We start from the raw sequence: 22,416 nt of genomic DNA, 5'->3' as shown, positions 1-22,416 counted from the left end.
TGCACGGCCGTGTGGGACCAAAAAGCTACAACCCTTCGAGCTAATGTGTGTGCTAATTGATGAATCAACTGCTCAGAGCTAAAAGCTCTCACAGAGTCCTTCCAAAGCCGAGGTTTGGCTTAAAGGAGCTGAGGAACTGGAAGCAAGAAGTAATTTGGGACCACCTAAGTGGCAGCAGGCTTGGCAGGATGGGCTGCAGAGCCAGGACAAGGCATCGTGGAGTTACCGGTGATGAAACAGAGCCTTTCATAACTGCCAGAATGAAGCACTTTTCTTTTGGGGAAGAAAAGGAAAATTAGTTTGAGGGGCTTCAAAGCACCAGGATCACCTCACACTCTGTCTTCCGCTCACCCCTCTGGATTTTGGGGATTGGCTTTCATTCAAAGTGCACAGCAGAACTTCCCTCAGATTTCACAAAAATAAGGTGTTAGGCTCCAGGCTGAGTCCTTGTCGTGGCTCTTTGCTCTTCACCCCTCCTTTAGCTCCATTCCTCAAGAAAAGCCTTTCTCCTTTGCAGTCCTGCCTGGAACTTCTTAGGTTTTTTCAGCTGACACTCCTTTTCAATTTCAGCAAAAGAGATTGCTCCTCTCTTCACCCAGACAGCATCTCAGTCTCTGCGTGAGCCAGCAAATGCCAGTGAAACACCATGGGAAAATTAAAAAAAAACAAACAAAAAATTAATTTAAATTTTTCATTAATGCTTTGCAGTGCCAACAAGCTTTTAAGAAGCCACACTTTCAAACATGAAAAGAAATTACTGAAATAACTGCAATTTCACTTTTTAAAACTCGGCATATTTTCAAATTTTTTTTAATATATTTTGATCAAAACCACTTTTCAGTTCAAACTGCCTCACAACAAAAATGAGGATTGGCTTTCACTCCATTTTGATCCTTAATGAAACAAAAGTGCTTTGGGGGTTTGGGTAGTTGCATAAAATTTAAATAATGTGGTTGGTTTGGGGTTGATTTTTTTTTTTCTCTTTCTAAAGGTCAGTCAATGAAAAAAACCTCCATTTATCTGTAATTTGCAATTACAGAGTCAGACCCTCCAATTCCCCAGGAATGCCCCACTACTGACCCTCAGATGAGGAGCGCTGCTCAACGCCCTCCCAGCTTGGGTCCCTTCCAGGGAAGTTGCTCCCCTCGTGGGACTGAGACTCCAGCTGGTTTCACTGACCCAAGGCCTCGGAGCAGCTCCAAGCCTGGGTCTCAAATGGGAAAGGTTGGCACACACAGAGAAAAAGAAAAAAACCAGAGGAACACTTACCTAATTCTGTGCTATTGCTCATTAAAAAGGCCTGCCTGACAGGTCCTGCTGATATTTCTGTTCCCAATGTATGAATTATTAGTAATTAGTATCTGTGACTCACTAATATTTACTTTAGGAGGTATTTTTATAAAGTTTGACTGTTTTCTCGAAGTAGGAGCTAACGGAGGCTCCTGTTGTTAACAGCCAGGGAGCCCTCCCTGAACAAACTTTTCTGGTCACTGTTTAAACTGGGCTGCTGGGCTCTTTTGAGGCCCTGACCCTCCAATGCTGAGCACTGAGGCTGGCAGGGATGGCCCTGCTGGGACACAGCTAATTTTAAATCTGGATCCCATGGCAAAGGAAAAACCTCGATTTTACTGGCAAAACTGTCCCAGTCGAACGTTGTGTTCAGATTACGGGAAGAGGCTGCGAGAGAGCACACACACAATCCCTTTTTTGGGTACTTGGCATTAACTTTATCTGAAGTCATGGATTATATAAGAGAAGAGCAGAGACCTCACACAACTTTCTCCTGCGTCAGTGCAGGACACCCGGGGCGGGAGGGACCCTCCACTCCAAGCCCCCCCGTTGTGCCACACCGTGCCCATGGCCAAGGGGACAGGGCTTGACCACTTTTCCAGTAACTCTCCTTAAAAGTGGATCACAAGCATTTTCTGGAACTGCATCCAGAGCTGTCCACAACATCAACTAGAGCTGGCTCCTAAAGTCCTTTTCTTGGTCTAGACTCGAAACTTTGGAGCTCATGAAAACTTGGGTGTTTTCTTAATTTTATTGCCCTCGTTAAAGTGGTCGGTGTCCAAACAAATCCCCATTTAATGCTTTGGATTTGCAGAGATCATTGTTTGCTGATAATGAAGCTGTTCCCAAGGAAAGCATTGCCCAGCACTGGGCTACTCAGATCCCTGCATCTGTTTTGCTGTAAGGGTTTGGGACAGCTTGACTTCCCTCGTGTCTTTGGAAAGGCACACACAGCCTGCTGAGCTGGCCAGCTGCCCTCAGACGCCTGAGATGGTTTCTTGACTCTGCAGATGAGAAAATTTCCATGGTCTCCCTTCTCCCCACCCGAAGCCTGTCCTCAGATGGTGGCTGCACGCCTGGCACTGGGAGGAGAAGCCTTCTCTGTCTGTGCTGCTCTGCAGCAGCCAGCACTCAGTCTGGGTTACTCTGCACAGTGACCCCCAGGGGATGCCTTAAATCACCCCTTGCCAGCATCTCAGAGCAGCATTTTTGGAGGGTTGTCCCCAGTATTTTACCTCAGACATGATGGCCACTGGTCAAACACACCTCAAAAATCATTTGTCTGCCAAAAGACCTAAAAAACCCAAAAACCCAACTGAAAAACCTGAGCAACAAAGAATTAAGAGAAAATTGACTATTTTTTATCATCTCAGTCCATGATGCCATGACACTGCACACCTTTATTTAGGCCACTTCCACCAGGTCATCTCTGTCTGTGTCACCCATGGAAAAATGACAGTCCCTGCTTGCGCACCATTCTGGTCCAACAGTGATGGAATGTTTCCTTTACCCTTGAAAATTATAGCAAAAAAACACCTGGGAAGACCATCAAGACATTTTTTAGTCCATTCTCTACTCAGAGCAGGGTCTCATTTTAGGAGGTGCCATCCAGAATATTCTTAAAACCCATATGGCTTGAAAAGACCACACAGATAATCTGCTCCAGTCAGAGTCTTTATCAATGGTCTCAGTGTTTCCTACTACATTTAAGACCATCCCTTCCCAGTGGGGCCCCTTGGGGCATGAAGAACAAATGCCCTCTCTCCCTTTACTGTACCTTTACACACTTCAGGCATCCTCTTCCTCACCTTTTTCATCCTCAGAGATCTCTCTTGCTTTCTCAGGAATTGTTTTAGCTCTCAGGTCTCTCTTTGCTTCCTCCTGGACTTCCCACAGCCAGTTGAGTATTTTCCAGGCAGTAACAGTACAAACCCAGACATTGTCATTTTGCACCAGAGACCTGAACAGACCAAGCAAAGCTGAAAGTTTTCTCACCTGCCTTGCTGATCGTGCCCCTCCTTTCACACTTGATATGACTTTTATCTCCTTGGTAATGTGATGTTTTCGATTCTAATTTATCTTGGTTGTGTTGAGCTATTCCCTACCAGTTGGTCTCCATCTTTTATTATTCCTTGTACTCTTCCAAGTGTCATCTGATTTTTGCAGACTGTTTCTTCCAGCACAGGTACTGATGCAGTTTTGGAGCTCCCTGCATTGATATAAACCATATTTTCATTACAAGCACATCAAATAAGATGGTGTGAATACCCCTCCTACAGTCCATCTGTACTGGATTTTACTCTCTTCTTTCAAACTTACAAAGCCTGCTCAGCCAATGAACAGGGAAATTAGGCTGCTTTTGAGATTTGTTTCTGACAAACTTCTCCTCTGGATTTAGTTCAGAGGTGGTGTTTTCTCAGCTTCCACTTGTGCAAAAGAGAGATGTGCAGAAATAAGCCTCGAGGCAGCTACTGAAATGAAAACTTCAGGATATCAGTCAAGAACTTCTGAGGACAGTTGTATGTGTTGGCAGGTCCCCCCTTGGGGTCATGGTCACCCACATTCCCTAAACCACAGGAGCCCAAACCTGACAGAAGCAGCCCTTGTAAGACATCCCAAAGCTCTGAATTTATTTTGCTCCCTTCTGCTTTCAGCTCTCATGCTCCACCTGAGCCTCCTGACTTTTCCACCGCTATAAATATCCTTGTATTCCTTTCGACACTTAATCTCCCTGCCATGTGCTGGGTTGTGCAGTGGCTGAGGGACAGTGTGGACAGCCCTCCCTGCTGCCGTGGCACAGAGGGTGAGGAGCAGAGGGAGCTGCATAAGGCAGACCTTGTCTGTTGACTTAACTCTGTAACCCAATTTTAACCACTGTCAACAAGATAGAAGGGTGGCTTCTGTTTACACTGAGGCTTCTTTACACTGCTCTCTCCACACCCTAAAGTGGCATAAATGCCTCCTAAGTGCCTTAAAGTAGGTCCTTAGTATAAATGAGAGCCAACCCCATCGTTTGCAAAATGGCTTTGAAAACATCGCCGGGGGGGCATCCTATAAATGACTGTGGGTTTTTGGAAGGACACCCACCCCAAGGTATGCCCGTGCTATACATAGGCTCTGATGAGCTCAGCACGGGCTGAGGAGCAGCCAGAAGAAGGCAAAACAACCAGCAACAAGCTATTTCTCCCTGAGGCGGCAAGCAGGGAGAGCCCTGCTCCTTGTTGATCCCCAAGGGTTCCCAGCAATGCGGGAATTCAGGGCTATCAGATCAGCCACCCTCACTCAGTTCCACTTTCTCTTTCTCTTTGGGTTTCTCTTTCCCTTCCCCTCTACCTTCAACCTTCCCGTTTTTATGCCTTCTCAGCTAAAGCAGAATCTGAATCCCACCCCATGTGGGAAAAAAAGAATAAATCTTTCTCCTGCCTCTGTGTTTCTCCCCAAGCCTTCACTTACCTGGTTTTCACACCTGTTGTACAGGAAGAAGGCACAGCTTTGTTTGCCATGGTGCTCTCACGCAGCACTGGTGATAACACCAATTTCTGGTGGATGAGAAGAGGACAAAGCACACGGCTCGAGCAGGAGGAGACAAAGCCAGAGACAGTGTCAAAGGAGGGGAGGCTGACCCAAAGGATGGGTTGGCTTTAGCCCTAAATTTTGAGTGTTACGTTATTTTGCTCTCTAGGCCAACCAGGACCTGAATTTTAGCACAGAATTCACGGAATCACAGAGTGGATTTGGTTGGAAGGGACCTTAAAGATCACCCTGCTCCAAATCACAGAGTGGGACATTTTGTAGCACCGCTAAATAGGATATCAAACAACTGTTGTCATTAACAGGATGCTCTAATCAGCCCCACAATAACCATTAGCCTGAATTCCCCTCTCTGCTTACCTTTAAGCTCTGCTTATGAAAATCTTCCCGAATACTTTCAGCGAAGGAGATATTTCTGCAGCAGTAGGAATGGGGGGATGAAAGCACAAAGTAAATTCAAAGGGGCAGTTTTGAATTGCAGAGCATGCAGGAGCCATGGAACTTCCCTTCTTGAGAAACCACTGACAGTGCAATGATGGTGTTAATTCATCACTCCTAGGCTGGGATTTACAGAGAAATATTGTTTCACCATAACTGCATCAGCCCAACCTCGGAGTAATGCAAACCTCTCTGGATTTAATGTTTACCTTGTTGCATAGGTAATGGAAAACACAAAATTTCATGGCCTTGTCAATCAGGACCCCATCCCATGGCCCAGCCCACATTTTTGGTCAAAACCCATCTGGTGCTCATTGCCTGGAGGCTGAGTTAGGGACCTCCCTGTGTTGCTCCTATAACCAAAATGGGGTTGGATTACCAGGAAACAACTTGGTTTGATTTGTGGTGCTGTCAGCAAGGATGAGCCTGGAGAAAATTTCAAGGGGAATTACAAAATCTGAATACTTTTCCTTTCAGAAAATAAGGGCACAATTCACACCAGCCTGTTCAGGTGGGGAGGAGATCATCTCACTTGTATTTTGCAGCACTAATTCATTAAACACTGTTTCCAACCCATTAATCTACTCCATCCCTTATGTTGCAGGGATTTAAAGACAGCCAGTGATTTTCCCTTACTCTCGGTATGTTTCATCTTATTTCGATGGGGTAAAGATTAACTTTTAATGCCTGAGTACCGAGCAATTTATTTATTTGTGGAGCAGGCTTTGCACATCCCAATCTCATTTGGGGTCTCCAGGGGATGGTCTAGCTCCCAGAAGTAATCCCAAATATCTTTTTTAAACACAAACCCAGCTCTGGCTGAGCATTAAGGACAAGGGAGGCATTCATTTTGGGAAGGTTTTATTTCACAAATAATTCATAAATCAAAAGAAAATGGAGGGGTAGGGAGGAAAGATATTTTACAATTCGGTATTTAGAAAAAAAAAAATCTAGTTTATAAACAACCACGGCCCCTTGATAAACATGCAAAGGCACACAAAAATTTACATGTAACTTTTATACATAGGAAGTAAAATACATCATTTTTCATAGAAAAAAAAAAAAGCAATTCTATGAACTGGCCCTAAATATTTAGACTGCACAAGTGACCAGCTGGAGCCTCCTCAACCAGATGTTGGCTGAAGGTCTTTGAAAGAAGGAATAAGTGGAGCCAAGGCCCCCCAGCACAGCGGCGGCAGGGGAAGCGCCGCGCTCTGGATTTCAGCCTGGTTGTGTTTCCTGGAGATTTGGCTGAGCCAGATGTTCTGCAATGACAATGTCATTGCTTCCAAATCCCAAATGATTGGAAAAGAACAACCAGGCAGCATCAGCTTTGCCGGGGGTTTAAGCAGGCTACACCTGGATGCTTCAGGTGCCTACAAATCTGCTGAGCTGGGGCTGAGGAGGAACGGGCCTGGTGAGATACAGACGTGATGCATCATGAAGCTGCACTGAAATATAGCAGGATGAGAAGTGTTTTGGTATCAGAAATAAAATCTGTCAATATTTGGCTAAAAACTGGTACTGTCCCACCTATTTATGAATAGCTAGCACACGTGATTGCAAGTCACTGATAGGTCATGACTGCCTTGGAGGACCTGATCGCCCCTAATTCTGGTGGAGGTATGTTTAAATTAATAGCACCCAGGACCTTGAATAATATTTGTGTAGTAAAGTCACAATTTCTCTTTTGTACAACAAGTATAAAAATAAACAGATACAGACTTAAATTAACATCGGTTTCTAGAAATCCAAACCAGTTGGCTGAAGACAAAAATACGCAATTGTAACTTGAATTAAGGATTTTAGGATATTTCTGTTGGAATAATAACCCTTCCCTTGTCCCCTCTTCGTCACCTAGGTACATCCCCAGCTGTTTGGATTTTTATGTGCTCACAGTAATCCCCTGGGTTTTACTCCAAGAGCCCTCACATTTCTTTCCATCACCTTCCATCTGTAATTTTCATGGATTCTACATTAACATCGAGGTGTTTTATGTGCTTTTGCAGCCCCCATGAACCTGACTGCATCTCTCACTCTCTCCAATTCAATTCATAGCCCATTTGGCCCAGGATGTCCCAGATCCTTGCTGCAGTGTTGGATGGGCTTGAACCAGACCATGCACATGTTTCACAGTGGGCAGAAACAGGGAAGCTTTTCCTCACTGCCAACATCTCGAACACTCCCAACCAGCAGCTTTTCTAGGATATGTTCCAGCTGTTTTTACATCGATTTACTTAGTAAGAAAAAGAAATAGGTCGGCTTTCCTATCTAAAGTCAATACTGTACACCTTGGAAGACGATACTACATAAACAAAGACGACACGAAGAGTCACTTCTCTCTATCCAACCCAAAAGTAGGTTTTCTGTGCAGTATTTTTTGAGACAATGCAAAAACAGCTCCAATTTCAGATTTTACGAAAGGTCTCTTTTCAAATTCAGATTTTACGGAGAAATAATCCCCAGTGGTGAGACAAACTGAGTGACAAATGCCATTTAAATGTCATTTCCTTGCTGATTTCATGGTGTTTACAGAATTAAAGAAGTGTGTAATCATATAAATGCTTTTGGTCTCTGTTTTGAAAGAGCTTGATGAGATGGCTCTTGTATCTGCCTAGATTAAACCAAATATGTTCTGGGTGTAAGAGCAGCTGTGAGACATCTGCCAGATAAAGGAAAATACTCCCCCACCTTGTTATCCAATATTACAATTCAGTTATTGAGCAGAAGAACTGTGCATTTACAAGAACTGAAGAACTACTCTTGACCTTGTCTTCTCATGACTGATGAAGTTACTGGACGTGTGTGTAAAAAAACTCACCAGATTTCTGTTTAGACCAATCCTAAAAATTAATTCCCAATGTGAAGCAGAGAACATTCTTCTGCCTTAAGAAAGCAGGCCATGCTAGGCCCTTCTCTTCACTTTGAAATGCATTTGGGTGCACGTCATGACAGAAATATCAAAGTATGGAATATCATCATTACAACACCTATGAGTTTTGCAAAACCCACCATCCTGGATAGCAAATGCTCACGGGTACAGCATTTACACTGAAAGTGGGCATCTGTTGGCTTCACAAACTGGACAGGAAAAATTAATCTACCCCAATTTACGTCATATCTTTAAAGTCTCAAAACTGCACACACCACAAGGAGCTTCACAAAGGAAAAGTGGCCCTGCTTCCTACAGATGCAACCATTCCTAGCAGAAATAAGATTAATTTTATCACTACTTAACTACTATAAAACAACCAGCACTGCTGTATAAACCAATACACTGCATTTAACTGAAGTTATGGCATGGAGTATAGGATGAGATGTGCCAGCACAGGAGCCCAAATTCTCTGACTTCTCAGAGGTTGCCAGACTTGCAAAATACCTGGGAGTGTTTGACCAGCAAACACTAAACCTGCTCTTTGGATTATCTGGTGGCCTCATTTTCTGCAGTGAGGATCTCTGCCACCATTTTACACCCTGCTCCAGGCCCATAAAACCTCGATTTTGGCTGCCAAGAACAACCCCAACCACCCTCGTTCGAGGTACCCTGCCATGGTGCCACAGCAGCCTCACACAGCGGTGCTGCTGCACACCACCTCGGTGGGAAAACACCACATTTTACCCTCTTTTGCACAGAAACCATCCAACATACACAAAACCACTCTAGCCAAGCCCATCCTCTCCCCAGACGATGCAACTTCTCAATGAGTTTCTCATTTCAAAGTATCCAGCGCCTGGACAGCCAATCACTCCCAAGTCTGCTCGGCCACGCTCATCCTCACACCCATCCCAGGAGAAGCTTCACACCCTAAAAGCACCATCCAGGGCCAGGCTGAGATCCCTGCATCTGCTGCACATGGAGCCACCGCTGTTCTGTGTAGCAACACCTCTGGTAAAACGAAACTTAGAACAGTTTATGGTCGCTGAATGCCCCTAGAGAAACAAAAACACGAGACGAAAAGATACAACGCTGCGCAGGTGCGATGAGATGCCAACAGCTGAGTCAGAACCTGGGGTCTTTTTTGGGGTTTTTTTTTCCCCCCTTTTCTTTTGGAGTTCCCTGAAGGAGATTGGCAAGGAGGGTACGGGCAGAGCTGATGCTGTTCAGAAGAGCTTTGGCGTCTCCGGAGATCAACAGAGCGCTCTCCCAAAGAAACCTGCACCTTCCCTGGGGGTTTACTGCTTCACAGCAAAGATTCGGAAGGCATTCCCGTCTGAAGGATTCTTCAAGCTGGAGACAAAGAAAAGGAAAAGAAAACAAACATGGAATGAACCAAATGAAGACACCACAGGACCCAAACAGGCAACTCTGAATTTCTCTTATCTCTTTCCTACCAGGAGCAGGAGAAAGATAGTGGATGAAATAGAAGTGGCAAGAATCCATGGTTTCACCTCTTTTTTTTTTTTATGTTTTCAATCCAAATCTGTAGTGCTAATGCCAACAAAAGGAGCTGGAAGACAACAGACTCTCTTACAGCCCTAGCTTTTATCCAGGGAACACTGTGCTTCCTTGTGCGAAGATTCAGGCATAAAGAGGAACGTGTTTTCCGTAAAAAACAGTTGTCAAATAGGCAGGCAGGTCCTGGCTTGGCTGCTAGCGCTGGCAGTAGGAATAGCCAGATCAGCTCACATTAAATGACAATAAATATGGATATTCATTTTCAGTTTCCAGAGGTGTCCCCAGATGCTGTGACTCCGAGCTGCTGGGGATGGCTGTGTGCATGGGGAGAAGGGGTATTTCTATTCCCAGGTCCTACTGCGCTGAAAAAAACCAGGAAAAATACAAAATTTCATATTCCCACAAAATAAACATTGCAACAAGGGTAAGGACTCAGTAAATCCTAAAGGGAATCCTTTCCCATCCCTGTCTGGGTGTGTATCTTTACCCAGGGTTATTTCCAGTGTCCTAAAGGGTAAGTGTTCACCTTAATCTTGGAAAAGCTATTTCACTGTCTGGTGGATCTCACAGCATGAAGTTGTTCCTTATTGCCAAGTGTAAATAACACTTTCCAAATCTTCATCCCTGCTGTGAGAATGTCTCTGGTTTCCCTCACCTCCCAGATCAGCACTGGCTGCTCATATTGCACGTCCCTGAGAGTGGTGGGATTTATTCTTAGCTAGGGCACAGTTTGCCATCCCAGTAAAAAGTCGCCTTTGAGTATAAAAGATAAGTGAAAGCAAGACTGAGAGAGAAAAAAAATTCAAAGGAACAGGAGGTTTTTCACCTAAATCCAATTTGTCGAATTGGAAAATGCTGACCATGATAATCTATTCCAAACCTGCCATATTTAACACCTATAGCTTTCCTGTGTTACCCTGTTTTTATTTCCTGAGATACTCTAAAGCATTCTGGAATTTCCATTACTAGAATAAAACCAGCAAACTTGATAGAACTTCTTATGATCTTCATAAAAGAAGAACTACACAGAGCAGACAGAGTTAGTAGTGACCACACCCCCCCTAACTGTGGGAAATTCTATATTTGAAAGGATAGCTCTGAGAAATCAGTGCCGTCACACCAATATCTGAAAAAAATACATAACAGATTGAAAGTGAAGTTTCAAATTAGAAAGGATTGGATGAGCTGTGACTGGACTGTTTTGATCATGAGGAGGTACAGGATTTCGGAAGCACAGATGTGCAACTGGTCACTGAAATGTGCAAATTTTGCCCAAGAGAGACTACAAAAAAACTACAAGGGCGGCAAATTCATCTTCAAAAAGTGTTTGATCATGTCTCAAGAGGTTAATTTTCTCATACTTCTTTCAAAGAGAATAGGGGACATGAATCAACCAACACAACTTAATCCCACACCGCAGGATTGAATGGAAATCCAAATTAGAAACCCCAAATCATGACCCAAGCTGAAAACTGAAAATACCCGTGCTCATCTCCTGATGTGTCAAACACACAGCAAAACGCATTAATATGGCCTTGTGCTGTAACAAAACCAAGCAAGGCTTAACAACATCTCCCACCTTCCACAGGAACCTGAACGCAGCTCCTGCCTGGGGGGAGGTAAGAGCAGGACAACACGCTCTATTTGTTGGGGTGTCACAATTCACAGTGACACTGGGGAGCCACGTCTGTCCAAGCCACCAGCCTGTCGAGCTGATATGTGCCGACTTTCACAGGCAGCTGAACCTGCCGTGGAAAAGAAGAGGAAAGCACAAAGCAAAAAATTCCCACCTCTCTGACTGGACGCCGTTCTTTAGGGAGCCAACGTAAGCTTTCTTCTTTTCTACAGGCATCACGTCCACAAAGCCGCCTCTTTCATCCGAAATGACCCCTGCGTGCACTGCAGTTTTGCAGATACTGGAGCTCTGAAAAATATTCAGTATTTTGATTTACACACTGTCTGTATTTTATATACGAAGATTTGTCAATTCCTTAAACACCAAGAGAGGCAGGGAATAGAAAAAGAAATGGTTATGAAACAACTTTATCCCTCTTTTGGACATACAAGGGACTAGATCTTGCAGGTGTGTCATAATGCCTGGGTGCAAGAAAATCCACAACCACCACAGAGGACAAGCAAACAGTGTTTCCATCATTCTGAGGTGGAGCTGCACCTGTGAGATCATCATAGAATCATGGAATGGTTTGGGTCAGAAAGGACCTTAAAGCTCATCCGCTTCCACCCCTACCCTGAGCAGGGACAACTTCCACCCTCCCAGGTTGCTCCTAGCCCCATTCGACCTGGCCTTGGACACTTCCAGGGATCCAGGGGCAGCCACAGCTTCTCTGAGTAACCTGTGCCAGGGCCTCCAGACCCTCACAGGGAAGGATTTCTTCCGAATATCCAGTCTAAACCCACACTTCTTCATCTTATCCAGGGCCAAGACTGAATTAAGGACAACTTCCCAGCCAGTGCCTCTTGGGACTGCACCAGAGAAACCTCTAAGGTGAAACTCTGTGCTAGTGACCTCAGCAAAGGTTATTCACACCACTGCTTGGAAAGGAAATGCTTCTCCTGAATTAAGGTAAATGACCACAATTATGTGAGAGAGTTCACATCCCTCTTTCTAGGAAAGACAGAAGGGCTGCACCCACTGAGTTTGCACTATTGTAGTTTTTGGATGTGCATTACTCCCTAAGACAGCACCAAGTGTGGAGGGAGATTAATGCTTCTGGAAAGACTAAAGTTTCCCTCTTGCATGTACCAGAAGAGCTCTAGTAGAGCTGGAGGAACACAAAACAGTAGCAACTGATGACTAAGCCCCCAAAGCATCCAGGAAAAGGGAGCAAAAGCAGAGAAGGCTGAGGGATAGAGTAAACTTGGCCATCAGTTCTCTGCAGGGTTTACATACAGCAAGCTGGAAGAACAGAAAGGAAAAACCAGCTTTGCAGAAGGAACTGCTGCAGGTGAAAATCCCAACCCCAGAAATGCCCTGACTGCTAAAAATCCAAGTACCACGAAACCAGTTCCAAGTGCAACTGTTCCCATTGCATATGTACAGCATGGCCCATGCTGCTGCCTTCTCACAACCATATATGGCAGCTTTGCCTTGTACCCTATATATTTATCACTTTGGATGGCCTATCTCTTGGCAGGTCTCTGAGTTTTGAGTGCCAGTTTGGTGTTTTGCTTCTATATATGGTCAAGGGAGCAAGGGAATGCTGTGTTTGGAAGATATGCAGTGAATTCGCCCAAATATGTGGTGGGAAATCTGTAAATCTAAAACTGCCTCATAAAATTAAACTGTCCTGGATCAATTTGCAACACTCTCCACTGGGAGACATCCTAAACAATGTTCTTTTCAAAGCATTCCTGTTATGTTTTTTTCCAGGACTTGCTGTTCCGCCGCTTACTCAAAGCTTTGACCAACAGACTTTTTATTGCCTTACCCAAACCTCCTCTTATCACTCTGTTGGATTACAGCCCTCTCATGTCCCAGGCCGGGCTGTGCTTTGATGAATTGATTGCAGAGCTTTTAGAAGGTGAGGTACTACAAGAATAAGGCCTTCCCTTTCAAGTTCAGGGGTACAGCACTATGGACAATACAAGAGCTCTCCATGGTGAAGCTCCTGGGGATGCTCTGAGACCAATTCCTGATTAAAAGAGCTCCAGGGCACACACCATAAAATGACAATACACTTGAGAATAGGTCATTAACAATATTCTCTGACCACCCAGAATTTCCTCGTTAGTGTGACTGGTTTAATCATTAAATTCATATTTCCTGAGAGCTGACTCCCAGTTTGGTTTGCTCTGGTGACAAACTCCTGCCTCCATACAGGTCATCCATCCATCCTCCTCCAAGCAATCACTGCACAACTGAGGATAAAAACCTTATCTCAAAAGTGGGGAAGTTGTTCTCTTTCCTGGCTCCACAGGGCTCCTGAGCAGGGATGGGGATGGGTTTCCCTTGCAGGATTATGTCACACCAGGAGCCAGGCAGAGTGACAAATGACAGAGTCTCATGAAACATAAAAGCTCTTTCACAACCTTCATAAAGGTCCTCGGGTGTTTCTGCAGCTCCAGCATCAAGGCCAGGTTGGACAGGGTTTGGAGCAACCTGGTCTGTGGGAAGTGTCCCTGCCTGTGGCAGGGGGTGGAACTGGATGAGCTTTGAAGTCCCTTCCAACCCAAACAATTCCATGGTTCTATGACCACCCCAGAACCAGGCCTGTCCACTTTTACCATTGCATATTTCTTGCATTTTATTCATTTACCCCAAAATTCAAGTCTCCTCTATGCCCCTGTTCCACAGTCTTACTAACTTCCTCATGAACAATTCCCTGAACTGATTTTCACAGCACAGTGCAGACTGGAAATGGGGTTAAATGCTCCATTTTCTTTCAGATAACTTCACAGTTGGAGCAGAAGTCCTCCCAAGGGCCATGAAGGTGCCACACCAGACAGGAAGTTGGCTTCTCAAATCCCTCCCACAAGAGCAGCACTTGTCACACGCAGCTCATTGCCTGCTTTAATCATTCCTCAGCAGTGGCCTTGGGTTAATTCCCAGCACAGCCCTTGCTCCCTGGGAAAAGCCTTTCCCCAAATTCTCCCTGTGTGGTGTGGCTGTTTCTCTTCTCGACTTCCCATTCTGAGCATTCCCAGCATCACCACCTCTCCCTTTGCAGCACCATTCAGAGTCACCTCAAACTCTTTATCCCAGCTGGTTTCACCTGCTTCGCCACCAACCTCAACACTTTCCTAGCACCTCCACATCACCCTGTTAGCACAACAATCCAAAAAAAGGTTAACCAAACCCCCTAGGAAGTGGCCAAATACTTTTTTATCATTATTACTTTTTGCTTTTTTCCCAAGCCACCATCCATGGCCCCGTTTATGAAACAATACCCTGGAGGGTCAGTAGGAAACGTGTTCATTAAAGGACACTAATCCTTTTGCGTCAGTGCAATGCCAGCCTGGGGTGCTGCTCCTCACCTAATACCCTTGTAATCACAGGCCCTGTTCGGGGGTGATCTGAGGGAGGTTTGTCCTTTGTAGGAAGGAGAAAACTATTTCCCATTTCCTGCAGGTGGGAGCATGCAGGAGGCGGGGACTGCGGGGAGGCAGCTGCTCCATGGATTTGCCTGTGAGCTAGTCCAGGATAACCTGTTTGTGCAGCTCTACCTTCAAAAAAATTGGTCCTGAGCAAAATAAAAAATAGTGGGTTTCTTTTCAAAATTGCTTTCAAAATTGCTTCCCCAAATTACTGTATGATTCCTGCAGGATGGGTTTTCTCAGCAGGCTGCAAAGCTCCAGGGTGACCCAAAGCTGGGGGTCCACAATCTGCTGACTGCTTCCCCTAGGCTTTCAAAAGCCACGATCCTACAGGCTCCAGGGCAGCCAGAGAGCTGGCATTTCTGAACACAGTTCCCAATGGAAAAAAGAAAATGAGGGAAAAAACCCAAAATAACCAGGCACCCGCAAATGGAAAAACATTGAGACCCAGTTTTTAGAGGCCTAATATTAAGAGATTTCAAGAAAACGACTCTGCCCAGTTTTAGCATCAAGTCTCTGCTCATCCCCATGAGCAGAGCTCAGAAAAACAAACCCATAAAACCAGCTCACACACTTTCTTTCCACTTCTCTGAGCTCTGTCCTGGCTGCTGAGAAATTCTGTTAATCTCCCAGAAACCAGAGAGTGGAGGGAGGCCTTTTTTTGCCAACTCTGTAGTGTGATGGTATGGAATAAAAGCCCTTTGGTGCTCACCTGTAAATCCTAAAATGCTTTACAAAGGTAAACAAGTGCAACCATGATTTCACAGCCAGAGCTCACAAGGCTTGGGGAGGTTAAGGGACATGCCCAAATCTCTAGGAATGAGTCAGTACTGGAAAGTAGAAGGGCTCCCCAAACAAACACTGACCATAAGTCAAGGAGTTGTGACGTTACATGTCCAAGTCCTTCAGAATAAATCAGAGACGGAGAGCAACTCCCCAAGCCAGTTGACCCCACCTCTTACCCCCACTTGCCCATCCCCACATGGAATAACCACAAGAGGGTTTGAATTTCTCCCCTAAACCCCAGTGTGACCCCAGCTCTGGGACAGGACTGCCACGATATGCAGGGAAAGGTCGGTACTCACATCCGCGTAAACGTTGGTGCCAAACACCGGTGCCCAGTACGACGGCTCGTCCTTACAGTGGGCCGGGCAATAAATCCTAGAAAACAATGTATTCAGATTTATTCCCCAGATCAGGGCTGGACAGGAAGGCGAGCTGCATTCCTGGGAGATTTCAAGTGCCTGCATCTGGTCTGCAGGTGGCAACAGTGAATTTGATTATTCGCTCCCCTCAGATGACATTTGGTGGTTGCTGCAGAACTGCAAAAAGAGGGATTTGGACCAGTAGAAGAGGGATTGGTCTTTATGGCTCTTTCAAGGTGGAGTACCTGTATTTTTGCTCAATTCTGTGCACATAGATCTCTGCATGTGTTTGTGCCCCCGTGCCCTGACACTTACTCCTGCACAGTTTCCAGAGCAAACTTCTTCCATGTTTTAAGGTGGAAAGGAAAACCACATCCAAACCCCACTAAATCCAGAAGCAAAAAGACAAAGAATGTGCAGTTGCACGCTCACACGTGAGGGTGTGCTGGGACAGGATTGTGTAGCCTGGCTGATACATTACTGAAGCCATCCAAAAACATAATGTGCACTTTCTACTGTGATGCCAAGAAAAACATGACGGCAGGAGGAAAGGCGCCATCCCCAGCCCCCTCCTCCAGTTCAACCAGTAAGATCAGCTCTTCTCCCACCAGCCCTTAAATTCAGGGCTCTCAGCCCCTCTGTTAAGCTGCCCCTCCTTAGGACAGAGGGTTTAAGCCAAGCAGGTTTGCGTTACCTTGGGCAGTGGCTCGCTGGCTTTTTGAAGTGGCACAGCTCAGCTACTGTGGTGTAACAATCCAGAGTCTGTGCTGCCAAGATAAAAGTGGGAAGGCAAATTATTAGACCCAAAAGCTCAGGCTGCTGCAGAAAACACAAGTCAGAGCCACACAATGCATTTGGTGAGACCCATGTCCAGCCGAGAGCACCAAGAGCAAAGCTGCTCCAGCAGCAGGATCCCAGGACAGGGTTGGCCAGCTCTCCAGCAGCAACCCTACAACCACACTACAACCTGGCCTTAAAAAAGGTCACAGCTTTCAAAAGAGATAAGCAGCTGATCCACAACACGTGGTTTTGTTACAGCTCCAGATGTGGAGCCTGATTATCCTGACACCTACAGCTCCCCCTGAAAGGGGCTCAAGTAAATCCAATCAAAGGGATGACTCTGCGTGGGAGGAATTTTTCATAGATATTGAGAAAGTGGGAATTGTTTAAAAAGTAGAACAGTGTTTATTTATACCCTCATCAGAAGTGTGTGACTCACTGTTAAAAACTAATTTCACGTGTATTGTGGTTTTCATTACATTACTGCACTAGGATATCAGCCACTATTTTTTTTCCAGTTTTTGTAAGTGCTGACACTTGACTGAGGCTTTCATACATGGATGGCTCAACTTCCATCCCCTCACTATGAGCAGCTGAATTCTGGACCCCACCATGATCCATCAGCAGGAGATGCTTCTGGAATTGGCCCATTATCACCCATTTCTCTATTTTCCTCTCAGATTCCCGCAGGAAAATGAGGTGGGTGGTGGTGGAATTGCCTGTGGTGGGTGGACAGTCACTCTAAGGTTCTAGATCACCCTACACCACCAAGCCAGGGTTTGGTTGTGGTACAGAACCATTGGACACAACCTCTTAAAATGAAAAAGAGCCCTGAAAGGAATGAGGTTTTCAAGTACCCCATAAAACTCCAGCAACAATATTTTCTCCCCTCAACGTTTAAAACTTACTTGTGACTTTGGAAACCATGAATGCATTTGAAGGTTTGCTTTTCCTGTAAAACAAGCCAAAAAAAAATTATTAAAAAAACAAGCAGAGTAGAATTACTTGGATCACTGTATCTACAGAAGAGCATCAAAGATGACTGAACATCTGCTTGTGTTTAAAGCAAATACCAACAGTTTTTGGTGAAGGCAGTACCTGAACGACTCCACACCGTTCCTGGTGGACTTCACAAAAGCAGGTGTCCTTCCTTTCCTCGTGATATCCACCAGCCCTCCTTTATTGTCCAGGATTCCATAATGGATTGCAGCACGACATATGCTGGAAGACTGACAAGAGATAAATAAATGGTGTGTGAAATAAATCAAACAAATCTCGTTCATGGAGCTGCCCAGCTGCTACGTGAAAAATGGAGAAGAAATGAAACCACCACCAAAGCACCATGTGGAAAATAAGCTGAGTACACTCCTTTGGAATCTGGTTGTTAAATCTTCCTCTCCCAACACAGCCTGATTCTTTTATTACTATTATTTTAAGCTCTGCCTGGTTGAATGGCAAGCTTTTTTTTAAATAACAAAACCATACATTTAAACACAATTTAGAGGAAAAGCAGCATTGGAAGTGAGAGACCAGTCTGAAATATTTCCAGTTCTCGACAAAATATTCAAACCCAAAATATTTCTGCTGACGCCACTTGGAGGGGAATGGTGTCTGCAATCACAGAAGTTGCAGGGCAAAGACACATCATGGGTGATGCAGTCACGCACCAACAGTTGGAATAGGGAAACAAAACCTGATTTTACCCAAAGAAACCCTTTTATCCTCAAACTTCCTTCACCCCAAAAGTAGTTTTGATGGGAAAATGGCTTTATTTATCAATTATCTTACTAATTTAATATCAAGCAAATCAGCCCAAAATGTTATTTCATTACAACATTTAACAGTGGTTTTTTATATAAAGTTTCTGTTCAGACGACAGCTGCCCACATGAACAAAGAGATCTTTGTAGGAGCTGCCATCCCTCACTTTCCATGGGTGTCCACATTAAGGACAGTTCCTGATAAAATCACGTCTGGAAGCACTTTGCCTTCCCAGAGTCCTTCCCTTTTTTCAACACCAAGATGAGGAAAATACAGATAATCTTTATTAGCAGTGTTTTACAGCACCACAACCGGAGAATATGAAAAGCCAAATTACACCAGAATGGCTGGCATTTCCCATTCCTGTCATTACCACTGACTCCCACAAATTACATCCACGAGCTATTAAAAGGTACTTACACTCTCGTAATAAAATGTTCCAAAGATCTTTCCCTTACTGTACAAGCAGCCAGCTGGGCACAAATACCTGGTAAAGATATGTATCTTTGAGGGTGGCGAAAAACAATTCAAGAAAAACAGAGTTTTGACTCTATTTCATGTAATAGTCATTCCATTCATTTCATGTAACTCTCCCATTTTAAAAACAAGATTGCAAAATAGCTACTTTTTAAAACAGTTGCTCCACCCTCCTTAAGAGCCCGACCAATATTTAGATTCCGTGGATTTGGTTTTTCTCCAAGTGATAAACTGTCCTGTCCTTTGCAGAAACCTTAACCAGAAGTTCTTGACTGGCTGGGAGGGGACAAGCCATGAATTATTGGTCTGGCTTGGACAGCAGTGAAATGCATTAAAAAAAGCTCAAAAAATGACTCTGCCAAAATCTATTAAATTATTTTGGACACCTGAAACTGTGGGTCATTGTGGCTGAATAAAATCAACCAAACCACCTTATTGCCAGGCTTGGCTGAAGGCTTGCATTAAGAGAATTTTGGGGGATTTTTTGGTTAGGTTTTGTGGGTTTTCTTAAAGAGATCTACCCAGACAGTCTCAAAAAATACACAGTACAGCCTGTTCTGAGTTTGCAAGAACTGAGTAGTATTTAGATTACTTTTTCCCTCAGCACTCCAGAAAGCATCAACAAAACCCTACCTGTTGCATGTTGAGCCTCTGCACTTGTCTCTCATCTTGGTTTCACAGGTAATGACTTGTGCTGGAGAGAAAAAAAAAATCAAATAAATACATTTTCTAAAAAGGAAATTGCTCAGCCTTCTTCCGAGCTACAGAGATGAGCAACCTCCACACATCTTTCCTGGAGGTCTTTGGTGCAGCCCGATAAAATCTGATTTTATCCAGCCTGGAGCAGTTGGTGTCTCTTTAGCCCTTCACCTGAGACAGGTGTCTTTGGAATATTAGCAAGGGAGATGCAGCTGACAGCTGAAGGCTTTGATTTATAGCCTGAGGTCTGCAGTCAGAACTCTCATTCTCCTTTTAATTACAGACTCTCCAGATGCTGGCAGATAAACTTGAAAAGGACCCGCTGGCTTGCCCCACCTTGTTTTCTCAAAAAATGTCTTTTAATTAACAGCAGTTGGAAAACAACGAAGGAAGTACCAGCAGCTCCACAAATAACTCCAGAAATATTCCCAAGCAAGAAATAAAGAGGAAAGAAACTATAAACCCCAGAAAAGTTGTGAAGGGGGTAAAGTGCTGAGTGTAGGGTGTTTTAAATGGGAAATAAAAGCAGTATTTCCTAATTTTTCTGCTGATCGAGGGGACCTTTGGTACATTGATATTTTATTGAGATAAGGAGGATGTGGACTGCTGGAGTCAGTCAGAGGATGATACAGAGATGCTCTGAGAGATGGAGTCCCTCTGCCCTGAAGCCAGGCTGGGAGAGCTGGGGGTGCTCACCTGGAGAGGAGAAGGCTCCAGGGAGAGCTCAGAGGCCCTTGCAGGGCCTAAAGGGGCTCCAGGAGAGCTGCAGAGGGACTTGGGACACGGCATGGAGGGACAGGACACAGGGAATGGCTTCCCAGTGCCAGAGGGCAGGGATGGATGGGATATTGGGGATAAATTCTTTCCTGTGAGGGTGGGGAGGGCCTGGCATAGGGTGCCCAGAGAAGCTGTGGCTGCCCCTGGATCCCTGGAAGTGTCCAAGGCCAGGCTGGACACTGGGGCTTGGAGCAACCTGGGACAGTGGAATTTGTTCCTACCCAAGGCAGGGGTGGGATGGGATGATCTTTAATGTCCCTTCCAAACCAAACCATTCTGGTATTCTGTGACATTACTTTAACAAACAAATAACTGTTGCAGATTGCTGTGCAGAAGGCACAAGCAGCTTTTGAGAGCTTTGCTCACCACTTCTGGCAGCTTTCTGCACAATTAGCAGTGAATTTTCACGCAGATCACCTCCCCCCTCTACTCAGTTATATTTCCCCAGAGCCTCCTCATTGTTTTCCACACCTTTGCCCAGAAAGGTGCTTCAAAACTCACAGGAGCTGAAAAAGAGAAAGGCTGTGTCTTACTCATGTAGGATTCTGGGATGATTTTCTTGGGCTTGGTGGATTTGCTGAGCTTGTTTTCTGGAGGGCGGAACCGCACCGGCTTCTGCTCCGCCACCTGCGAAATCTCCACCTCGTTGGTCTCATCTGTCTCAGCAATGATGGGATCTTCATAACGGTGATCTTGGTAAAAGAGGGGATTAAAACTAATTACAGCATGCTCACACTGATGGGGAAGTTAGGTTCATGTTTTGTGGGAATGATTTAGTTGGACAAGGATCTGCTTTTCAACAGCTGGAAGTTTAAAAATACCCACTGGATGCAGCACGGGGCTATTGCCAGGACACTCCTCTCCTGCTCCTCTGTACATGAAGCAGCTTTTACAGGATCCTACAATAAAGATTTGCAGGGATCCCCACTAATTAGTGAAAAAAAGCGCTGATATTCCTTCCTCTGATTCCCACTGAGCTCTTCCCTTTGGAAGAAAACACAAATTTTCTGAAGGGCTCATATTCCATCAGGGTATCATCCCCTTCCTTCTCCCTGCTGCAGCCCTCCTGCACCCTGGGGTCCTCCCTCAAACCCCACAAGATAAAAAATGAGAAATGCAGCGTTGCAGCAAAATAAGCCTCTGCTTTGGGCAAGTCTCCAGGGAATCTCCCTGTTTTCAAAGAGCCCAGTTCTCCGGGGAGCAAAACACTTGGGAGGAGAGAAATGACCCCAGGAGATCCCAGATGCTGGGGGTAGCATTGCTGCACTGGAGGGCTCACCTTAATAATACATTTTACTCTATCGACCTCTCTTCCAAAAAAACTTCACAGGTCAGGAAAAACCCTTCAGGATCCCCCTCCTCTCCTCCAAGGGACACGGATCACTACATTCATTTTGCAGCCGTGCAAACCAATGTGGGGAGGGAGGCAAAGGCTCCATTCCCAGCCCCTGAAGGAGCAGGGCAGGCAGCCAAGCTCTGCCCACCCACGATGTCTCTGGTAAGCCCTGGAGAACATTCCCTTCCCAAACAAACCCCTCGAGGACAGGATCGCTCCTGCCCGCAGCCTGCCAGCGCTCAAAACCCCCTGGAGTTCCTGTGCCAAACCCATGGAAGCTCAGAGCTGCTTCTCCCCATCCAAGCCCTCTGTTTGCACCAGGAAAACGTGCTGAATCTGAGCTCCAGATCTGCTGCAGCTCAGAGGTTCTTGCTTTCACTGACTGACGATCTCCCACGTGTCCCCATGTTGGAATATTGAGGATGGGTAATTAAAAGGGGCAGAAAGCTGTGGCTGGTTCTAATTAGAAGCTTCCACAAGTTTTCTCCAGCCTTGTCCCCCACCCCAGAGGTGTCCCAAGCCCCCACCAGATACCTTTGTAGCAGAGGTTGTTCTGGCAGCTCCCCCCATAGCTCGGCGGGCACTCGGAGCACGGCCGGCCGGTCTTGTACGGAGCTTCTCCGATCCAGTTGCCCCTGGGAGCACGGGAGAAACAAGCACCCATCAGACACCCAAACACCCAACCAAGCCCCCAAAACCAGAAATATCATCCTGGCTCAGAGCAACTAAATA

At 45.3% G+C, this 22,416-nt stretch overlaps 1 protein-coding gene across 2 annotated transcripts in view; it reads right to left on the bottom strand.

Moving 5' to 3' along the window:
* Positions 1-6,319: 6,319 nt before the first annotated feature.
* CRISPLD2 (cysteine rich secretory protein LCCL domain containing 2) overlaps positions 6,320-22,416 on the bottom strand; it is a 30,474-nt gene continuing 14,377 nt past the window's right edge. For both annotated transcript variants that reach the window (XM_082290234.1, XM_082290233.1), the window contains 10 exons: positions 22,219-22,319; positions 20,882-21,040; positions 19,506-19,566; positions 18,816-18,882; positions 17,734-17,864; positions 17,544-17,587; positions 16,550-16,622; positions 15,796-15,871; positions 11,446-11,579; positions 6,320-9,487 (listed from right to left, as the gene is read on the bottom strand). In XM_082290234.1, the coding sequence (XP_082146360.1) occupies positions 9,433-9,487; positions 11,446-11,579; positions 15,796-15,871; positions 16,550-16,622; positions 17,544-17,587; positions 17,734-17,864; positions 18,816-18,882; positions 19,506-19,566; positions 20,882-21,040; positions 22,219-22,319 (901 nt within the window). In that variant the 3' untranslated portion in view covers positions 6,320-9,432. The remainder of the gene's footprint in view (positions 9,488-11,445; positions 11,580-15,795; positions 15,872-16,549; positions 16,623-17,543; positions 17,588-17,733; positions 17,865-18,815; positions 18,883-19,505; positions 19,567-20,881; positions 21,041-22,218; positions 22,320-22,416) is intronic.

Source organism: Coloeus monedula (genome assembly GCF_965178545.1).
Source record: "Coloeus monedula genome assembly, chromosome: 13".
NCBI lineage: Eukaryota > Metazoa > Chordata > Aves > Passeriformes > Corvidae > Coloeus > Coloeus monedula.
The sequence above is the reverse complement of the archived record's forward strand: the minus strand, read 5'-3'. Positions and strand labels throughout refer to the sequence as shown.